At 52.2% G+C, this 19,801-nt stretch overlaps 1 protein-coding gene across 1 annotated transcript; it reads right to left on the bottom strand.

Moving 5' to 3' along the window:
- Window positions 1-1,178: 1,178 nt before the first annotated feature.
- On the bottom strand, window positions 1,179-18,857 carry LOC122624830 (microtubule-associated protein futsch). Its single transcript, XM_043804548.1, has 7 exons — window positions 18,728-18,857; window positions 18,440-18,662; window positions 18,225-18,383; window positions 17,997-18,151; window positions 4,341-16,055; window positions 2,849-4,262; window positions 1,179-2,785 (listed from the first exon to the last, which is right to left on the bottom strand). Exons 1-7 carry the CDS (start codon window positions 18,815-18,817, stop codon window positions 2,616-2,618), a joined length of 13,926 nt encoding a protein of 4,641 aa, XP_043660483.1. The 5' UTR covers window positions 18,818-18,857; the 3' UTR covers window positions 1,179-2,615.
- Window positions 18,858-19,801: the final 944 nt, after the last annotated feature.

Here is a 19,801-nt window from a genome sequence, read left to right as displayed (position 1 = left end):
AAAAAATGTCTTCTGGCTGGGAGAAGAGTTCTTTTTTTTTTGGTTTTTCTTGTTAAGCAACATCAATACGCTCAAGTACATATATAATCTTATATATTCATATATAGTGTATATAGTTCATGTGTGAGTATTCTTTATCTTCACCTTCTTAGGTTTGGATTTCGATTTGGTTTTGCTTTTGGTTTTGGTTTTTGTATTTGTTTTGGTTTTGCTCGCTAAGCGCACGAATTTGGAAAGTAATTAATGTTTAATAAACGTCGTCTTTTGTTTTTCTCGGTTATAAATTTAAAATCCTCGAAGCGGAGACTGCAATGCTACCCAATAATCGAAAGTCGCCCGATCGGTCTATACGATCTATATAGTATATACCGACCGCGAGTGCTGGTCGGACGGGAGCGCTAATGGGGATCGTCGTCGTGATCCTCACTAGTCCCTCACTAGTGTGCCCGCCCCTCTTAGCCCTACGTGTGTATAATTTTGCTTAAATTTCGCTGGTTGCTATCAAACGGTGTAGACTGGACGGTTGCCAGTTGACTGTTGTCTGCTGCGGTCTGCCTGTTGCATGTTGCATGTGGCATATAGCATGCTGCATGCTGCATGCTGCACGCTGAAAGTTAATCGGCCGCAGCTCCTCCCAGATCTGTTGCTGTTGTATATAAAAAGCAACTCAAAAATATACGCGTAGCCTAAAAAGTCTGTCTCGAGTGGGGCATCGACCACTCGAGTCTTTAATTTATAATTGTAACTGGCTCTTTTGGACTGTTTTGCTGTGGCCTCGAATTGCTTGTTCCGTTTGTTTCTTGTTTCTTATTTCATGTTTCATGTTTCATGTTTCTTGTTTACTGGTTACTGGTTACTTGTTACTGGTTACATTGATTAAAATTGCCTGTGTGCCTGGTTCGCGTCTTGCTGCATATTTATCTTGTTTGTTTGTTTGTTGCAAATTTGTTATTCTATGACTATGAAAAGTAAAAAAAATATAGAAAAATAACCTTCATTCACTTTGTGTACTTCATATTTATCGTATCGTATTTAGTTATGACTCTCTGCTCATTCTCGTTATATTCTCACAATAGCTGTTTCACTGTCCCCTCATTCAACCCCTCTATCCCTCTATCCCTAAACCACTCAACCCCAGCCCGAATCCCAACCCACCCAACCTAAGACTCCCGCCCCATCACAAGCCCAGTTCTAGTCCTATTCCTATCCCCATACCAGCTAAGCCCACTCAGATCACTCGGATCCTTACATAGTAACATCAGCATTGACTGTCGTCGTCGTCGTCGTCTACGTCTTCGTCCAATACTTCGATCACCTTTCCTGCTTCCTCGATCTTCCGGCAATGGCGTCTATTCTGTAGGACTCTTGGTTCCTAAATGCATCACTTCGCCATTCCACTTCCCAATCCCCAATTCAGTTCCCTTCTCATCTTCCTTTAGTCCCCCATGTGGGAGTGGAGGTGTACGTATATCGGTCGCTATAGCATATTGGGTTATAAGTCTTTCTGCGGCTGCCTGCTGAAACAACGGAACGAAATGCAACGAAAAACATACGAAACTAAGCGGTGAGAATGGACTACGGAAAGAATTGGATCTGGAATTACTTAAATGTTGAGGGTATCGAATACCAAATCTCGGATACTGGATTTTAGATACGGGATTTGCTTCGTTAAAGGGTAAATCGAACATTTTTGTTGCACTCACTTGTTAGCCCTAACGTTTGATTCAAGTTTAGTCCGAAGGGCGGCGAAGGTAGTGAATCCGTCTCCGATCTTCGTTCTGTTTTATGATCGCTTATTATCCTACGGCTAAAGAGCTCTGACTTTACGGGTTATACACGTTCAATTAGCTAATGCTCGCTTTAAAATTCGAATACCTTTGGTATGGGGAGACCATACGAGGGTTCGTAAATGTTTCGACTAATACATATATTAAACATGAATATTAAGTTCTCTATATATATAGAGTTTGTCTTTTCTTCGTATTTTTTTTGCTTTCTTCTTCTCCTTCTCTTCTCGCCTTTTCGTTCCTCTTTTGTATATTTTAGCTATGCGGTTTTGAAAACTATTTTGATCTTTGGATTACTAGGCAAGGTAGCTTGACGTTATGCAATGAAAGCGACATAAATGGCTTCTCCTCGACTAAACCACTGAGGATCGGTTGCAATGCGTTTTTGGTAATTAATTTTTAAAACTTAATATCAATTAATTACGTAGCTTTTGGTCGGCCGAAACAAGTCGTCGAAAGCTCAATAGGCGGCATTGGTAAACAAAATGGAGTCATTCGCGTGACCCTAACTCCGCCATATCAGCCAACGTCCGGCTCATTTCCGTTTTTTGCGGCTCCTGCTCACGAAACTTGGCCATTCGAATTGTCTGAATTGTCATTCCCATTCTGATCTCCATCTCCATCCCAATCCTTGTCCTCTGCTGTGGTCGTCGTCGTGCTGGTCCTAGTCCTAGTCCTGGTTCTTGTCGTGTCAGAGCTCGAGTCCGTGCACTTTGTATGCCGCACATGGACTCAATTCTCTGGCAGTGCTCTGCTCGTCTGCTTCTATGGCTGGGTGCGTTGTGGGTTGGCTTAGTCATCGTCGAATGCAATAAACAAGCCCGTGGCCTAGAACTCCAGGCGGTAGGCGGAGCACGAGGTCTCGTGGTCCTGCAGGTTGATGGTGCAACGAGACGCGGAGGGCGAGAGGTCGATGCGGTGCTTGGCTAGCAGCTCCTCGTTTTCAGCCACCCAATAACCTAGCACATCGGTATCGTACGTAGGTATAATGGTGACCTCTGCAAGCCGCAGAATTGGAAAGTTAACTCATTTTCGAAGAGACAAATCAAGCATCTACTCACCCAACTCCTTGTCCTCCCATGTCTGTTTGGCCTCGAGCAACGCATCATACACCTGGCGACTGGGTTCCGTGCCGGAGAAGACGTAGTAGCGGGCACGCACCCGCTTGAAGAACTCCACGTGGGCGTAGTAGGAGTTGCCGTTGTGCGGCACGTATGTGAGGTCCACGTACACGGGCGCTGGCTTCTTGCCGGCCTTGTTGGGCGATTCGCTGCGCTTGCGCATGTTCTTCTCGTTGTTCAGTCGCGTCTTGGTGGCCACCAGACGGCGTTCCTTCTTGGGAGTGGTGCGAATGTCAGCACCGCCCTCTACAGGCAGTGGTGCTGGTGATGGCAGACCTAGGGGCTTGCCCCACTCCTCGAGGCGGTCCTTGGGCAGGGCTCCAGTGGAACTCGCTGTGGCTGTGGTGCTCGCTGTTGCTGCAGTTGTGGTAGGCACGGCTTCCTCCACTTCCTCTCCTTTCTCCTGCTGCTGGGAGGCGACACTGCCAACTGTGGCAAAGCCACTCTCCGCCACACGGGACCGCTGGACATCGCTAAGCGGGAAGCGCTGCCGTTCCGCAGTGCTACTCACGATCTGTTCCATTTCCTCGGCCTTTGAGGGCGAGTACGAGTACTTGGCGGTGACGGAAGACATGACCTCGGCGCCGCGCGCCTGCACGTGCTCCTCGAGTGCTCGCTGGAAGTCCTTGTCCGCCTGGTCGAGGAACTTGTGTCCTGCCCAGGTCTGGCTACTGCTCTCCACGCTCTCCGACGACTGGCTATCGCCGGACGGCGCGCCCTGAATCGGGATTGGTTCGGTGCTGGGCTTCATCGCAACGTCGAAACTGTCGGGCAGGGCGCCGTAGAAGGAGGTGGCCATGGGGTCGGCTGTGCGAGGCAGAAGAATCGAGCGTGCGGTTGAGTGCTCCTCGCTTCCATACTGAGGAGGAATGTCATCCTGGCTCTCGTCACCGTCGGCGTCCAGATCGGAGCGCTTACTCACGCCGGAGCTAGAGTGTTGCAGCTCGTAGCTGGTGGCGCTGCGCGGGGATCCCAGTAGGAGGTCCTCGTCGTCCTCGCTGCCCGGAGTGCTGGCGCGGTACAGGCCGCGCAGCAGCGCCACCTCTTTGGGCAGCAGCTGGTCGCGTTCGCTCTCGCTGGTGGTACGCGTGGTGGTCACCACTACCTTTTCGCTGTCGGGCTCTGAACTGTCTGTGGTTGTCACCGTCTTTTGCTCGGTCACTATTTCCTTGCCGTCCGCCGAAATTACCTTGGTCACCGTGGTGATTGTGGTGGTGATTATCTTATCGGTGCTCCCGCTGAGGGCTGTGGTGCACTCGAGTCCACGAAGTTCGTGCAGCTCGGGAAGATCAGCCTCGCACTCAGCTCCGGCTGCAGCGGCGGCTCCCGCCAGCATCTGCTCCTGCTCGTGGTGCTAAACGGGTTAAAGGTTATGGAATATATTTAGAAAATGCCAGACCTGTAAAACCAATACACAACTCTTTTAACTCACCTGAATTTCCAGGGACTTAAGCTCGTCCTTGCTGACGCGCGGGAAAGGCGATGTGGGCTTTGGCGAGGACTCCGGGGTGTCCGTATGCGACTCCCGACCCAGCGGAGTGGGAATTGACTGGCTCTCCGAGGTGAGGGCGCCGGGACTGGACTTGCCACTGATGTCCTTGGGCGACATCGGGCCCGATGAAGAAACGATGCTGGCAGCACTGGACTCGCACTTTCCGGCAGCGGCCACGGCTCCAGCTCCAATCACAGAGCCGGCCGATCCTGTCGAGCTCAAAGCCTTGACGCCGGGACTCACTGGCGCCGTTGGCGGTGTCTTGCGATCAGCAGGCTCTGCCTGACTCTGGCTAGTCTGCTGATCCATTTGTGTGAGAGTGATGGACTCCACCCTTGAGGCACCGGTCTTGCTGGTGCTACTGGTGGTTGTGCTGCTGCTCTGTTCGCTCGACTGCAACAGAGTTGTGGTCTTGCTGGTAGAGGTGACCTCCTGAGCCAGCTCCTCCACGTGCTCGTGCTCCTCCTCGACGACCTTTGAAATTGGCTCAATATCCTCGGAAGGTTTGTAGATGCTGGTCATCATGATTGTAGCAATCGACTTGGAGCGGCTCTCCTTAACACTGGAGCGCTCGTCGACGTCGTCAGCGGGCTCCTCATCTTCGGGATCACTGTGGGTCAAGCGGCTCTCACTCGCCTGGCTCAGCAGGGACTCTCTCCGTGATTCGTCCGTGCCCACGAATAGCGCTCGCTGGGAGGCGGTTGTGCTGGAGACGTTGCTGGCGGTGGCCTTCTTCAGGCAGTCGTCTGCCGACTTGGTGGCTTCAGTGCTGAAGGCTTCCTTGGCGGAGACAATCTTCTCGGTGGCCAGAAACTCGGCCACAGTTTCCTTTAAGTCGTCTTTGGCGCTGGCGCTGGTGCTGGTACTGGTGCTAGTGCTAAACTGGCTGGTTACTTTGGTTTCCCTAGCATCCTTGGTTTCCTTAGTTGACTTCTGAGCGATGCTGGTCTGAATCTCGCTAACGATTGACTCTGATGAGCACTCCTCGGACTGCACAAGCAGCTCCTCCAGCTGAGATGCAGAGGTGCTAGTGTCCTCCTTCAAACTAGTGCTGGTAGTGATTCCTCCTTTTTCGGCCAACAAGCTGGAGAGCGACTCGCGTCGGGAGCTGTCCTCCACCTTGAGGCTGCTACTCAACGAGTCGCTGGTGGACTCTTCGCGAAGTTGAACTGACTGGCTGGAGAGGACTGTGGACTTAGTGACTGAGGTGGAGACAGATTCAAAGCTCGATTTCTCTTCCAGTTGTTTGGTCTCAACTGTCTCTGTGGTAGTAAGTGAGTGGAGTAGCGACTCAGTCGTCTCCTCATCGCCGTCCTTGGTGCTAAATTGGCTGGTGCTAGATGCTGGGCGCGATGACTTCATGTCCTTTTCGCTGACCTGGCTGGCAACGGACTCGGGGCGAGAAGACTTCTCAGCTTTATGGCTCTCGGAAAGCACGGACTCGCGTCCAGACTCATCCTTGCTGGGAATGGGGGATGACTGTTCCTTAGCCTGGATTTCCGCCTCCTTGTGTTCATGGCCGGCTGCTGACTCTGAAGGGCAGGGCGAGGGCACGGACTCCTGTTGGCTGGCAACTGACTCCGGCCGGCTTATAGCCAATATTCCCTGCCTTAATTGTGCTTTTTCAGATTGCTCGATTTTGTCCTTCTCCTCGATGGAAATGGGGCCGGACTTCTGATCTGGCGATGACTTCTCCGACTCGATTTCTACTTTGACGCTGATTTCCAGGGATTTCTCGTCCCGAGTACTTTTGTCGGACTCCTCCTCTGTATCGGCGGTTGACTTTAGTTTCTCCTCTAGCTGGCGTTCGTCAAAGTCGGGTATGATGTCTGTGATATCCTTGTCGGACTTAAGGACCTTGGCCACGTCGGCAACGATTTTGGCTACTTCTTCCTCGCGCGGTGATAGTGGTCGCATCGGCTGTGGTGGAATTATTACTGTCTTGTCCCCATCGCTTGGAGGCGAGAAGCGATGCTCCTCGTCCTCCTCCTTGATGTCGTGCAGCACGGGCTCATCGCGCTCGCAGATCGTAACCGTGAATTCCGGTGACCCCACGGTGGTAATATGCGTTTCGCGCAGCTCCGAGAATGTGCCCAGATCCAGGCTGCTCTTTTCCTGGCCAGTTTCCGTTGAGCTTTCCCCAATAGTGGTGATGTGCTCGGAAACGTGTTCGGTCGACGTCTCAATTACTTTCTCTGTCACATCCTGCACTTTCTTTTCAACGGTCTCCACTGCAGTGCTAAATAAGGTGGTTACGTTGCTGATGCTGGAGTCCAGCACTGATTTGATCTCTGTCAACTGCTCACTGCTCTTCTTGGTCAGTTGCTCCAAGGAATCGGTCACTGTGGTTTCAGCTTGCTTCACTGAGGACTCGACTTTCTCTTCAACTTGCTTCACCGAGCTCTCCAGTAATTCCACCTTACTTTCCACCTTCGAGGTAAGGGATTCAAGCAACGTTGTTTCCGATTGCTTGGTTACCGTCTCGGATTTGGTTTCAGTCAGGTCAAGCAAATCCGCTTCCGCTGTTTCCTTGGTGACCCCGACTCCAGAGGTGGTATGCTGTTCAACCGCATCGATGGTTTCCAGAACGGGAGAAGCCTCGTCCACGGGAGAGGAGACTGTATGCGCGGTATCCGATTGCGAAAGCTCCGCTGGTTTTGAAAGTGCAGCTGGCCGCGGGAAGTATTCCCCTTTTACTTCAGCGAAGTCTCCTTCTGCCACATCGATGGGACTCGAGAGAGTTGGAAGTTTGCCCTTAGATTCACCTGTCAGGTTAAGGGGCAGACTGAGGTCAGCAATGGATCGTGGACCTTCTTCAATGGGTGATGAGGCGGTTTCGGCAACAGATGCAGGGCGAGATGCTTCCTTTGAGGCAGCTGGCGACTTATCGGCCACCGATTCAGGACGCGAAGGAAGCGGTGATTTCTCGTCCTTGGCACTTACGGCCACTGACTCGGGTCGGGATGTCTTAGCTTCGTCCTTAACGCTTTCCACAGCAGACTCGGGTCTTGACGCTTCTTTCGAAGCCAGAGGAGATTGATCACCCTTGATACTCTCCGCCTTACCGCTTTCGGCCATCGACTCTCGCCGAGATTCTTCCTTGGACTTTTCAGCTTCATCCTTAACACTTTCTGCAACAGAAGCTGGTCTGGAAGCTTCCTTAGAGACCAAAGGTGATTTTTCGGCCACTGATTCTCGCCTAGATTCATCCTTTGCCTTCTCAGCTTCATCCTTAACACTTTCTGCAACAGAAGCTGGTCTGGAAGCATCCTTAGAGGCCAACGCTGATTTTTCGGCAATCGACTCTCGCCTAGATTCATCCTTTGCCTTCTCAGCTTCATCCTTAACACTTTCTGCAACAGAACCTGGTCTAGAAGCATCCTTAGACGCCAATGGTGATTTTTCGGCAATCGACTCCCGCCTTGATTCTTCCTTGCACTTCTCAGCTTCATCCTTTACACTTTCTGCAACGGAAGCTGGTCTAGAAGCGTCTTTAGAGGCCAATGGTGATTTTTCGGCAATCGACTCTCGCCTTGATTCGTCCTTTGCCTTCTCAGCTTCATCCTTAACACTTTCTGCGACAGAAGCTGGTCTGGAAGCATCCTTAGAGGCCAAAGGTGATTTTTCGGCCACTGACTCTCGCCTTGATTCTTCCTTGGACTTCTCAGCTTCATCCTTAGCACTTTCTGCAACGGAAGCTGGTCTAGAAGCTTCCTTGGAGGCCAAAGGTGACTTTTCATCTTTAATACTTTCCGCCTTTATGTTTTGGGACACCGACTCTGGTCTAGATGGTTCCTTGGATTCATCTGCCAGATCTTTGGCACTTTCTGCAACGGATGCTGGTCTAGATGCTTCTTTGGATGCGAATGGGGATTTTTCATCCTTGACGCTTTCTGTAACAGATTCGGGACGAGAGGTCTCCTTTGTCGAGGCAATCACATCTTTCAAGCTTTCTGCCTTAGATTCAGGCCGGGAAGCTTCTTCTGATGGGAGAGGAGACTTTCCACTTTCAGCCTTGTTGCATTCGGCAGCCGATTCACGACGGCTTTCGCACTTCTCAGACTCGTCTTTAATACTCTCAATTACTGATTCGGGTCTGGAAACTTCCTTAGATACAATCTCGGGTTTTGAATCCTTGGCACTTTCAGCTACTGACTCCCGTCGCGATGGTTCCTTCGACTTTTCAGTCTCATCCTTAACACTTTCCACCACTGATCCTGGCCGTGAAGCTTCCTTAGAGTCTGGAGCGGACTTTTCATCCCGCGTGGTTTCAGCCGCAATGCTTTCGGATACAGATGCCGGCCGTGATGGATCAGTAGACTTCTCGGCTTCATCTTTAACGCTTTCTGCAACAGATCCTGGCCGGGAAGCTGCTTGTGATCCAAGGAGAGACTTTTCTTCTTTTATACTGTCAGCTACCGAATCGCGGCGACTTGTGGTCTTATCGCCTTCATCCTTGACGCTTTCCAAAACGGACTCTGGTCGAGAATGTTCCTTTGAGGGTGGAGCTGATGTTAAGTCCTTTAAACTTTCCGGCTTCACGCTTTCCGCCACAGATTGACGACGGCTTTCAGCCTTCTCATCTTTAATGCTTCCTACGGATTCGGGGCGGGAATCCTCTTTTGACGCCAATGGGGATTTTTCGTCCTTTGTGATCTCTGCCTTGATGCTTTCTGCCACGGAATCTCGCCGGGAATGTTCTTTGGATTTTTCCGCCTCTTCTTGTAGTGGAGACTCTTCATCCTTTGTACTTCCATGCTTAATGCTCTCCGCGACGGATTCTGGTCGGGATGGCTCTTTGGTTTTTTCAGCTTTATCCTTATCACTATCGGCAACGGATCCCGGCCTGGAGGCGTCCTTGGAGCCAAGGGGAGATTTTTCATCCTTGGAGCTGTCTGGTTTAACGCTTTCGGAAAGGGATTCACGACGGCTATCGGGTTTCTCCTTTTCATCCTTAATGCTTTCTACAACAGATTCCGGCCTTGAAATTTCTTTGGAGGCCATCGGAGACTCATCGTCCTTGGTACTCGTTACTTTAAGGCTGCCTGCGATCGATTCCCGCCTGCTTTCCTGTTTTAACTCATCGTCTTTCAGAAGTTCCTCGACGGAGGCTGGTCGAGATGCTTCTTGAGATTTCCCATCGTTTTTGCTATCTGCTTTGACGCTTTCCGCTACAGACTCCCGACGGGATTGCTGTTCAGATTTCTCAGCTTCAGCTGTAACGCTTCCTACCACTGAGCCTGGACGAGACACATCCTTTGAGTCCAGTGGGGATGGCGATTCCTTGGAGACTGGCTTTGCACTGTCGATTACCGATTCTGAACGGCTTTCAGACTTCTCAGCATCGTCTTTTAAGCATTCCACGACGGATTCTCTTCGAGAGGCGTTTTTCGATGCCAATGTTGACTTTTCATCTTTATGACTTTCCTGACTAGCGCTTTCCACTTTAGCAACTGACTCTCGACGGCTCTCCGCCTCATCATGCTCATCCTTAACACTTTCTACTACTGATTCTGGTCGGGATACCTCTTTAGTGGTTTCCCCCGTAACACTTGCTGCAACAGATGGCGGACGCGATGATTCCTTAGATTTTTGAACATCGTCCTTTGGGCTTTGCAACACCGATTCCGGCCGGGAATCCGCTTTAGTGCTTTCAACTACAGATGGTGGACGTGATGCATCCTTTGACTTTTCGGCAGCTTCATCCTTGGCACTTTCAGCAGGAGATTCTGGACGCTCTTCTGTCGGATATCCAATTACTGACTTCGGAGCCTCATCTATCGGACTTGACGCTGTCTTCTCAATGCCGACTTTAGAGAGTTCAGCTGGTTGGACTGGGACTGCAGTTGGGGAGCTTGTGGGTGTTGATGTCTGGGGAAAGTCACCATGAGCCACATCCACAGGGCTCGACAACGTGGGGAGACTACCCTTTAGTTCAATAGTCAAAGGCAGCACAGCTTTCTCGGCCTGCTCAAATTCCGCAAAGTCTTTGGGTGCTTCCTCAATGGGCGATGATGCTGTCTCTCCCACTGATGCCGGGCGAGAGGCTTCCGTGGAGGCGACCGGGGATTTAAGATCCTTTACTTCTGTAATGTGCTCATCCACTGCACTTGCTAGCTGATCAGCACCATCTTTGCTTTCTGCAACCGACGCTGGTCTTGAGCACTCCTTCGAAGCTTGTGGTGATTTGTCATTACTGGCAATCTCTTCAGTCGCACATTCTGCGGGTGAATCTGCGCGGGATATATGCTCTGGAGCAGATGGAGTTTTTGGAGCCTCGTCCACAGGAGACGAGACCGTTATAGCTGCACCAATCTTTGCGAATTCTGCAGGTTTTGTAAGTGTGGGCGGGACGGTGGAAACTGAAGCGACAACATGCGAAAAGTCACCCTCGGCCACGTCAACAGGACTGGAATCCGTTTCCAGTTTTCCTCCAGAGCCAGCTTGTAGACTAAGGACTAGGCTGGCTTTTTCTACGACTTCAATCTCTGAGAACTCTAGCGTCGCTTCCTCAATTGGTGACGATACAGTTTCAGCAACAGAACCTGGACGGGATTTATCTTTGGGGGAGATGGAACTCTTTGCATCAACCCCAATAGCTACGGCAGCTTCATGATCACTGGCCACAGATACTGGTCGAGAAACAGACTTCTCTGAAGTAACAGCAGCTTCGTCCTTAACGCTATCAACTACCGATTCTGGCCTTGAAGCTTCCTTGGACGCCAAAGGAGATTTATCGTCTTTAGCGCTTTCCGCTGTGACACTTCCCGCTACAGATTCTCGACGGGATGGTTCCTTGGATTTGACAGGATCGTCTTTAACACTCTCTGCCACAGACCCTGGTCGTGAAACTTCTGGGGATTTCTCGTCCTTAGCTTCTTTTTGTGTAACAATCTCTGCAACAGATTCGCGCCGACTTTCTGGCTTCTCAACATCGTCCTTAACGCTTTCCACAACAGAATCGGGTCTTGACGCTTCTTTCGAAGCCAAAGGAGATGGATCACCCTTGATACTCTCCGCCTTACCGCTTTCGGCCATCGACTCTCGCCGAGATTCTTCCTTGGACTTCTCAGCTCCGACTTTTACACTTTCGGCAACGGAAGCTGGTCTGGAAGCGTCTTTAGAGGCCAAAGGTGACTTGTCGGCCACTGACTCTCGTCTTGATTCTTCCTTGGACTTCTCAGCTTCATCCTTAACACTTTCTGCGACGGACGCTGGTCTGGAAGCTTCCTTAGAGGCCAACGCTGATTTTTCGGCAATCGACTCTCGCCTAGATTCCTCCTTGGACTTCTCAGCTTCATCCTTAACACTTTCTGCAACGGAAGCTGGTCTGGAAGCTTCCTTGGAGGCCAGAGGTGACTTGTCGGCCACTGACTCCCGTCTTGATTCTTCCTTGGACTTCTCAGCTTCATCCTTAACACTTTCTGCGACGGACGCTGGTCTGGAAGCTTCCTTAGAGGCCAACGCTGATTTTTCGGCAATCGACTCTCGCCTAGATTCCTCCTTGGACTTCTCAGCTTCATCCTTAACACTTTCTGCAACGGAAGCTGGTCTGGAAGCTTCCTTGGAGGCCAGAGGTGACTTGTCGGCCACTGACTCCCGTCTTGATTCTTCCTTGGACTTCTCCGCTTCATCCTTAACACTTTCTGCGACGGAAGCTGGTCTGGAAGCTTCCTTAGAGGCCAAAGGTGATTGTTCGGCAATTGACTCTCGCCTAGATTCCTCCTTGGACTTCTCCGCTTCAGCCTTAACACTTTCTGCGACGGAAGCTGGCCTGGAAGCTTCCTTGGAGGCCAGAGGTGATTTGTCGGCCACTGACTCTCGTCTTGATTCTTCCTTGGACTTCTCAGCTTCATCCTTAAAACTTTCTGCAACGGAAGCTGGTCTGGAAGCTTCCTTGGAGGCCAGAGGTGATTTGTCGGCCACTGACTCTCGTCTTGATTCTTCCTTGGACTTCTCAGCTTCATCCTTAACACTTTCTGCAACGGAAGCTGGTCTGGAAGCTTCCTTGGAGGCCAGAGGTGATTTGTCGGCCACTGACTCTCGTCTTGATTCTTCCTTGGACTTCTCCGCTTCATCCTTAACACTTTCTGCGACGGAAGCTGGTCTGGAAGCTTCCTTAGAGGCCAGAGGTGATTTGTCGGCCACTGACTCTCGTCTTGATTCTTCCTTGGACTTCTCAGCTTCATCCTTAACACTTTCTGCGACGGAAGCTGGTCTGGAAGCTTCCTTAGAGACCAAAGGTGATTTTTCGGCCACTGACTCTCGCCTAGATTCATCCTTGGACTTCTCAGCTTCATCCTTAACACTTTCTGCAACGGAAGCTGGTCTGGAAGCTTCCTTGGAGGCCAGAGGTGATTTTTCGGCCACTGACTCTCGTCTTGATTCTTCCTTGGACTCCTCAGCTTCATCCTTAACACTTTCTGCGACGGAAGCTGGTCTGGAAGCTTCCTTAGAGACCAAAGGTGATTTTTCGGCCACTGACTCTCGCCTAGATTCTTCCTTGGACTTCTCAGCTTCATCCTTAACACTTTCTGCGACGGAAGCTGGTCTGGAAGTTTCCTTAGAGACAAAAGGTGATTTTTCGGCCACTGACTCTCGCCTAGATTCATCCTTGGACTTCTCAGCTTCATCCTTAACACTTTCTGCAACGGAAGCTGGTCTGGAAGCTTCCTTGGAGGCCAGAGGTGATTTGTCGGCCATTGACTCTCGTCTTGATTCTTCCTTGGACTTCTCAGCTTCATCCTTAACACTTTCTGCAACGGAAGTTGGTCTAGAAGCTTCCTTGGACGCCAGAGGTGATTTTTCATCTTTGATACTTTCCGCTTTAATGCTTTGAGTCATTGAACCGGCTCTAGACAATTCCTTTAGATCATCAGCCCCATCCTTGGCACTTTCTGCAACGGAAGCGGGACGAGAAGCCTCCAACGACTTGGCAGCTTCATCTTTTACGCTTTCCGCGACCGACTCACGTCGGGAAGGCTCCTTGGACATACCCTCATCTTTCAAACTACCTACAGCTGATTCTGGCCTAGACGCTTCCTTTGATGGCTGCGATTCTGTCACTGATCCTCGCTGGGACGGACTCTTCAATACTTCAGCTTCATCTTTGACGCTTTCTACTTTGGATTCTGGTCGGGATGGTTCCTTGGAGTCCTTGGTACTGCATGGAAGAACGCTTTCAGTAGAGGACTCACGACGGCTCTCAGGCTTTACGCTCTCTACTTCGAGTTCTGGCCTGGAGTTAACCTCTGAAGGCCTAACGCTTTCCACAACAGATTCAGGTTTGTCAGTGTCATCCTTTTCACTTTCCGCTACTGATTCCGGTCTGGAGACATCCCTGGAGGCTGCTGCGGATTCTGGCTGCGACCGCTCTGCTGATTTTTGGACTGCATCCAACACATTTTCCGCAGCCGAGTCTGGTCGCGATATATCTTTGGATGCAAGTGGGGACTTTTCGTCCTTTGTACTACCTGTTTTGACGCTTTCTGCCACCGACTCACGGCGAAGGTCTTCTGTGGACTTAATTGGTTCATCTTTGACGCTTTCCACTACTGATTCTGGCCGGGAAGCCTCCTTTGAGGCAAGGGGGGAATCACGATGACTTTCGGGCTTTTCAGATTCGTCTTTGATGCTTTCAATTACCGATTCGGGTCTTGAGACTTCTCTAGATTCAATAGCGGCTTTGGCACTTTCAGCTATTGACTCCCGTCGCGATGGTTCCTTTGACTTTTCAGTCTCATCTTTAACACTTTCTACCACTGAACCTGGCCGCGAAGCTTCCTTAGACGGTGGAGCGGATTTTTCATCTCTCGCACTGTCGGCCTTTAAGCTTTCAGCGACGGATTCACGACGGGACGGCTCCTTTGACTTGTCTGCCTCGACGATTACGCTTTCTGCCACAGATTCTGGTCTGGAGGCTTCCTTCGAGGCCACGGCAGACTTTTCATCTTTTGCACTCTCTGGCTTGATGCTTTCCGCAAGAGATTCGCGACGACTTTCCTGTTCTTTTGCTTTATCAAGAGAACTTTCCTCTTTAGGAGTTTTGGCAAGGGATTCTCGTCGGCTCTCTGATTTTCCTGCTTCATCTTTGATGCTTTCCGCAACAGATTCCGGTCGAGAAACTTCTTTTGAGGCGAGTGGAGACTTGGTATCCTTTGCCTCGGATTCGGGTCGGGAGGGCTCGGGGGATGTCTTGGATTCCGGCTGCTCAGAGTCTTCCTTGACGCCTTCTGTCGCAGATTGAGGTCGGGAGGTCTCCTTTGAGGCCAGTGGTGACTTTTCCGTCTTGGTACTCTTCTCCGGAGCTGGCTCTGGTTTTTGGGCTTCTTGCTTGGCTTGCACCTCAATCTCAATGGCCTCCTCAATGGTGGGGGGACTGTCAATGGAGCCGGTGTCTTCGTGTTCTTTGGCTGATTTGGGTGGCACTGTGGTTGGTTCCGCCAGTTGGGCTGGAAGCTCATCATCGGACGTAATGTCGCTGGTTTCTTTTTCCTCGGGAGTGCTGGCCGACTTTTTGGCCTCCTTCTCGGTAATAATTCCGGACTCAAGTTTTTGTTCACGCTCTTCTATATCTTTTTCCTGCCCTGCCTGGCTTTCTTGCGTCGTGGCCATAGTTGCCTCCACGATCTTCTCGGTTTCCAGGGTCACCTTCTCCTCCACCTTTTTTTCCACTGTAGTTTGAATGACCTCGACTTTGTCGGCCACTTCCTGCACTGACTCTTTGAGCAGTACGTGAGAGATGTCCACCCTTTCCGGTTCATCCTCCAATTCGATATCTCCTACCTTGTTCTCCTTTTCGTCGTCGGTCTCCTTTTCTTCCTTTGCGGACTCCTCTTTATGGGAGATACTTTTGGCGCCGGCGTCCTGGCTGTCCTTTTCGTATAGCCCAAGATCGGCTTCCTCATGGACGGGTAGATCTGCAACTTCATCAGGCGTTTTAATGACATCGCGGAGAAGGTTTTGCTGGGCCTCAAATGTCATCTTCATGGGCAGCACCCGTTCGCCTGAGTCGGCCAGCTCTCCTAAAACCTCGGCCTTGGCGTCTATAGGGGCATCCTTGGTGGCTGCGGCTAGGATAGCATCGATTGCCAAGGGAGTTGCTTCGGGAAGAGTCTGTACGGCGGCCACCACGATGGCCTCCGTTTCCTTGGTCTCTTCCCTCACATATTTCTCCTCGATCACGAGGTCCTCCTTTATCTGATCCAACGGAATGCGCTCATCCTCGGGTAGTGTAGGAGCAGTGGTGGCCCCCGACTCAATGGTAGCCGAAAACTTCTCTTCGGGTAGGCTTTCTTGAAGATTGACGGGTAGAACGTCGACTGGAGCTCCGACTTGGTCGTCCTTTGTATCCGAAGTCTTTTTGCTTAGCTTCTCTTCGGGAGTTGGCGATGAGAGCTCCTCCTCTCCGGGCTTGGCCAACTGCTCCTCGGTGCGTGACTTGGCAATATCCTTGGCAGTGGCAATGATATCCTGCACCTCGGCCTTAATCTTGCTCTGCTCCGGATCTACGTCCACTTCCGACTCATCCTGCCGGGCAGAGGCACCCTCAAGTCGCGCCTTACGCTCAGCGGCTTCTACCTTGGCAATGGCCGCCTCGATCTCTTCTTCGGCGCTCTTCTTGCGCTTCTTCTCTGATTCCTGCGAGTCACGCTGGTGTTTTTGGATCTCCTCCTCCTTGGTCATGCTGCTTTCCTGTTCCACGATTGAGTCTTCGGTATACTGCTCGACCTCCTCCTTTTCGATGATCAGATACTCCTCCTCTTCATCAGGCTCATCTTCACCGTCGCCGGTTCCCTCGGCAGGCATTTCTCGGAGCTCGGCCTTGATCTGTTGGTGCTGCTGTCGCTTCATTTCATCACGACTAAACACAGCTTCTATCTCCCGTACCACCTCCTGCTCCTCCTTAAGGTCGTCCAATTCACGCTGCTTCTCTGCGTCGAGTTCCTGAGATGCGGTTAGGTCTTGCAGCTTCTTGGCAGCCGTGGCTTCATCTGCGGAGGGGGTGGACACCAGACTGGAGTCGGTGGTGCCCCCCTTGTCCAGACGTGCCTTTTTCAAGTCTGCCGCCTTCGGCTTTGCCTGCTTCACCGGACTTCCGGGTGCTGGTGCCCGCTTGGAGGGTGAAACGCCACGAGGTCTCCTTGAGATTGGTTTCCTCTGGGTCGCTTGGGTGGCCCCAGTCGCCGCTGTCTTGGCTTCCGTCTGCTGTTGGACACGCCTTTCACTGGTCGTGCTTGTAACCCGCCTAGAGACGGTGCTGGTGGCCTGCACTCGGGCCGCCTGCTGCTTGGACTCGAGCACTTTCCGGTTGTTGGCCTCCTTGGCACTCTTAGCAGGAGTGCTACTGGGACTGGACTTGGTTGCTGGGCGGCTCAGCACTTTAGGCTTGGCATCTCGGGCTACGGGTGCCCGGGCGGCCGGCGTAGCTGTGGGCGAGCTCTTTTTCTCATCCCGTTTGGCCAGTTTCCGGTCCATGGACTTGGGGGGCTTGGTGTCGATGCGGGAGCGTACCACCGGCTTAACCTCAGCCCGCGGCTTATCCGCCTTACCCTTGGCTGACGCTTTGCTCAGTTTGCCGGTGGGCGTCACATCGGCAGGAGTGGCATCTACTGCATCTTTGCCAGATGCTGGGCCTACTACTGGTGCTGTCGCCTGCTGGGGCTTCATGATTAACACTTCCACCTTCTTCTCCTCACCAGCATCCTTGTCCTGCTCGGCTTCGGGTTCATGCTCGGGTTCGGGTTCAGTCTCCGCCTCAGGCTCCTGCTCTGTCGGAGCAGCCTCGTCCCCAGTGTCAGCAGGCTCAGGGTCTGCCTCGTGCTCTGGTTCTGCATCCGTGTCCATGGAGTCGGCCTTGGCGCGGGCAATAGTAGCTGCGGTAGCCGCTGCAGCAGCAGCCGCCGCCGCTGCCGCAGCCGCAGCCTCCTTCGCTTTGTTATCCTGCTGCTGCGGATGCTGGACGGCTAGAGCGGCGCTTGCCACCGGACTGAACTTTGTAGACTTGTAACTGGCGCTGGGCGGAGCTGGAGTCGCTTCTATGGCCGATTTTAAGCTCTTGCGAGTTGAGGTCACGGTCTGTATGGCTGGGGCAATCGACTTTGCTGTGCACGTGGAGTGCTTCATGAACTCCAGATGCTTTAGCTTTTCGAGGCCCTCCTGGATTTTGAAGTCGGGTGTGCTGCCCGGGAAGAGAATGCGAGTGATAGTGTCGTCCGGGTTGGCTGGTTGCCACACCAGCAGGGCGCAAATGGATACCAGGTTTTGCAGCGGGAAGTTAAAGTCGCGCGACTCCCGGGCGGCAAAGACCCGCTGGTCGCCGGCATGCCACTTCTGGAGAAACTCCTTCACTTCCTTTGAGTCGCGCGCTGGGCTTATCACATACATATCCAGAGTGCCGTGGCCGACCTTGTGGTAGAGGTTGACCGGCTCCTGGTTACGGTAGCAGCCCTGTGGCTTTAGGTCCAGCGCCTTCAGGTCACTAACGATACCGTGTCCACGCTCGAATAGATCGATCAGAAGCGGATCGCGGTCCTTATCGCCGTCGGGGCTGGGCAGGCCCTTGCGGTCAGGTACATTGCCGAAAAAGTGCCCGATCTGGGGGTAGACGTGAGCGTCCCGCTTGCGCGACACGACCGCACCCAGACCCTGTACGTTGCTGTTGTTCAGGCGCGTCATCAGCACCGCGTCCAGTCGGTCGAGGTGCCGGGCGAAGTCCCAGAAGCACGCCTTCCGGTTGAAGCCGCCGTCAACTGCGTGGAAAAACAGGTGGACAGAAGGAGATTAGGTTGCATTTACTCAATACTATGTAAGTGATTTTCCTACCAAGCATATTAAAGCCGTTGATTCCGAAAAGCGCCGCGTCACCCTGGCCGCCGGGGAAGACATATAACGTTGGATGCGTGAAGCGGATGTTTCCCACAACGTCCGAGGTCTCGAGCAGCTCCCTCAGCGATGTTGGCATCACCATGGGCGCGAGGTAATCTGTGGAAAGACGAACTCGATAAGCGCTGCATCGGAAATAGTGGGCACAGACTTACCAATGAATCCGTTGATACACTCGCTGCTCGTGTCCAGGACGTCCACGGGATTGATCCGTATCCGGCACTGGCGCGCAAAGGACTTCTCGGGCAACGTGTGCCAAAGACCCGCGTCCGCGCAGTGAATGTTCATGGTGATGGTGTCCGCATAGGCCCGAATCACCCTTTGTACGTCGTGCTCCTGGAAGGCCTCAGAGAAGTCCGCCACCGAGAAGGTTCCGTCCTGCAAAGAGATGGGCATGAGCTTCCGATGACAGAAGAAAGGGGTACTATGCGGGCAATATTCACCTGCAATATCCAGGAACCATTGCCACTGAAGGTGTAGCCGGCGTGGATGATGTGCCGGTGGCGGGTGAAACTGCTGAGCAGATTTCGCATGCACTGGATAAGCGTGTTGTACTGCGGGTGGATGAGCACCTCCGTGACCAGATTCTCGCTGGCATACTGGATGAGCCGTTCGCCTGAAAGGAGAGTCGTGAAAAAAGTTGTTCCATCAGCCATCAGCTTTTTATTTGGATATTTCCGTTCGCCTCAACCGCACATTCGGAGCCCTGACATTGCTTCAACCCTTCTTGTGAGCTGACCTCCTTCCGGCAGGGCAGTAACTCCGTCCGCAGTGTTGCAGGTGGAGCATAATGCCCCCACACCCCCAATGAATAGTTAACCGAACGGTCAGAGGTGCTGGCAGATATGCAAGAGATGCCTGGGCTGCCTGGGCTGCCAGGCACGGACATGGACTCGAGCACGCACGGCGCATCAAGTGGGTTTGAATTGTCAAGCTTTATTGTCTCGACTGCTTCCAGGGCACCGTCCCCGGAGGCGCAGTTGCCACAGCTAGAAATTATTTAATGAATCTTTAATTTTAATGCTTTAATTAAGCCCTCTGCGCACGTGGGAGCGACCTTGCCGGCGACCTTGGCCACCCCCCTGCCCGCATCGCGGTAACGACGACGGTAATAATGATGACGGCGCAGATGAGGGCTGTGATGAGGTTTTTTGGTCGCCCTCGTCCGACATATACATAATATGTATGTATATGCGTAAATAATTTACGCACTTTCCGCACCAAATAGTCGTTGACAAGCCAACTGCAGGGTGGACGTGGGCGGATAAGTGGATGGATGGGTGCACCACCACCTCCCCCTGGGAGCAGCAGTGGTCAAACGTGCCCACGTACGCGTAAAAAATACAAGACAAGAGCATCGGTGGACGGCTGTCAGTTGGCTTCTATGGCTTCGGCCAGCTGTTGGCCTCGTGCCGTGTGCCGTGTGTATCCCCTGCTCTCCATATGAACCCAACCCGGCCACCCGACTTCGTGTGCTCTCCTACGGCTTATGGCCAACGCAGCGAGATGAGAACGCA

The sequence above is a fragment of the Drosophila teissieri genome, chromosome X, assembly GCF_016746235.2.
Source record: "Drosophila teissieri strain GT53w chromosome X, Prin_Dtei_1.1, whole genome shotgun sequence".
NCBI lineage: Eukaryota > Metazoa > Arthropoda > Insecta > Diptera > Drosophilidae > Drosophila > Drosophila teissieri.
The sequence above is the reverse complement of the archived record's forward strand: the minus strand, read 5'-3'. Positions and strand labels throughout refer to the sequence as shown.

Bases quoted from the DNA above. Each gene is read 5' to 3' on its own strand.
- LOC122624830 (XM_043804548.1), bottom strand. From the start codon at position 18,817: ATGCGAAATCTGCTCAGCAGTTTCACCCGCCACCGGCACATCATCCAC. The intron at 18,663-18,727 runs GTGAATATTGCC...ATCTCTTTGCAG, and splicing joins ATGGTTCCTGGATATTGCAG to GACGGAACCTTCTCGGTGGC. The intron at 16,056-17,996 runs ATCGGGCACTTT...ATCCAAAAACAC, and splicing joins ACGCTCACGTCTACCCCCAG to CAGCGTGACTCGCAGGAATC.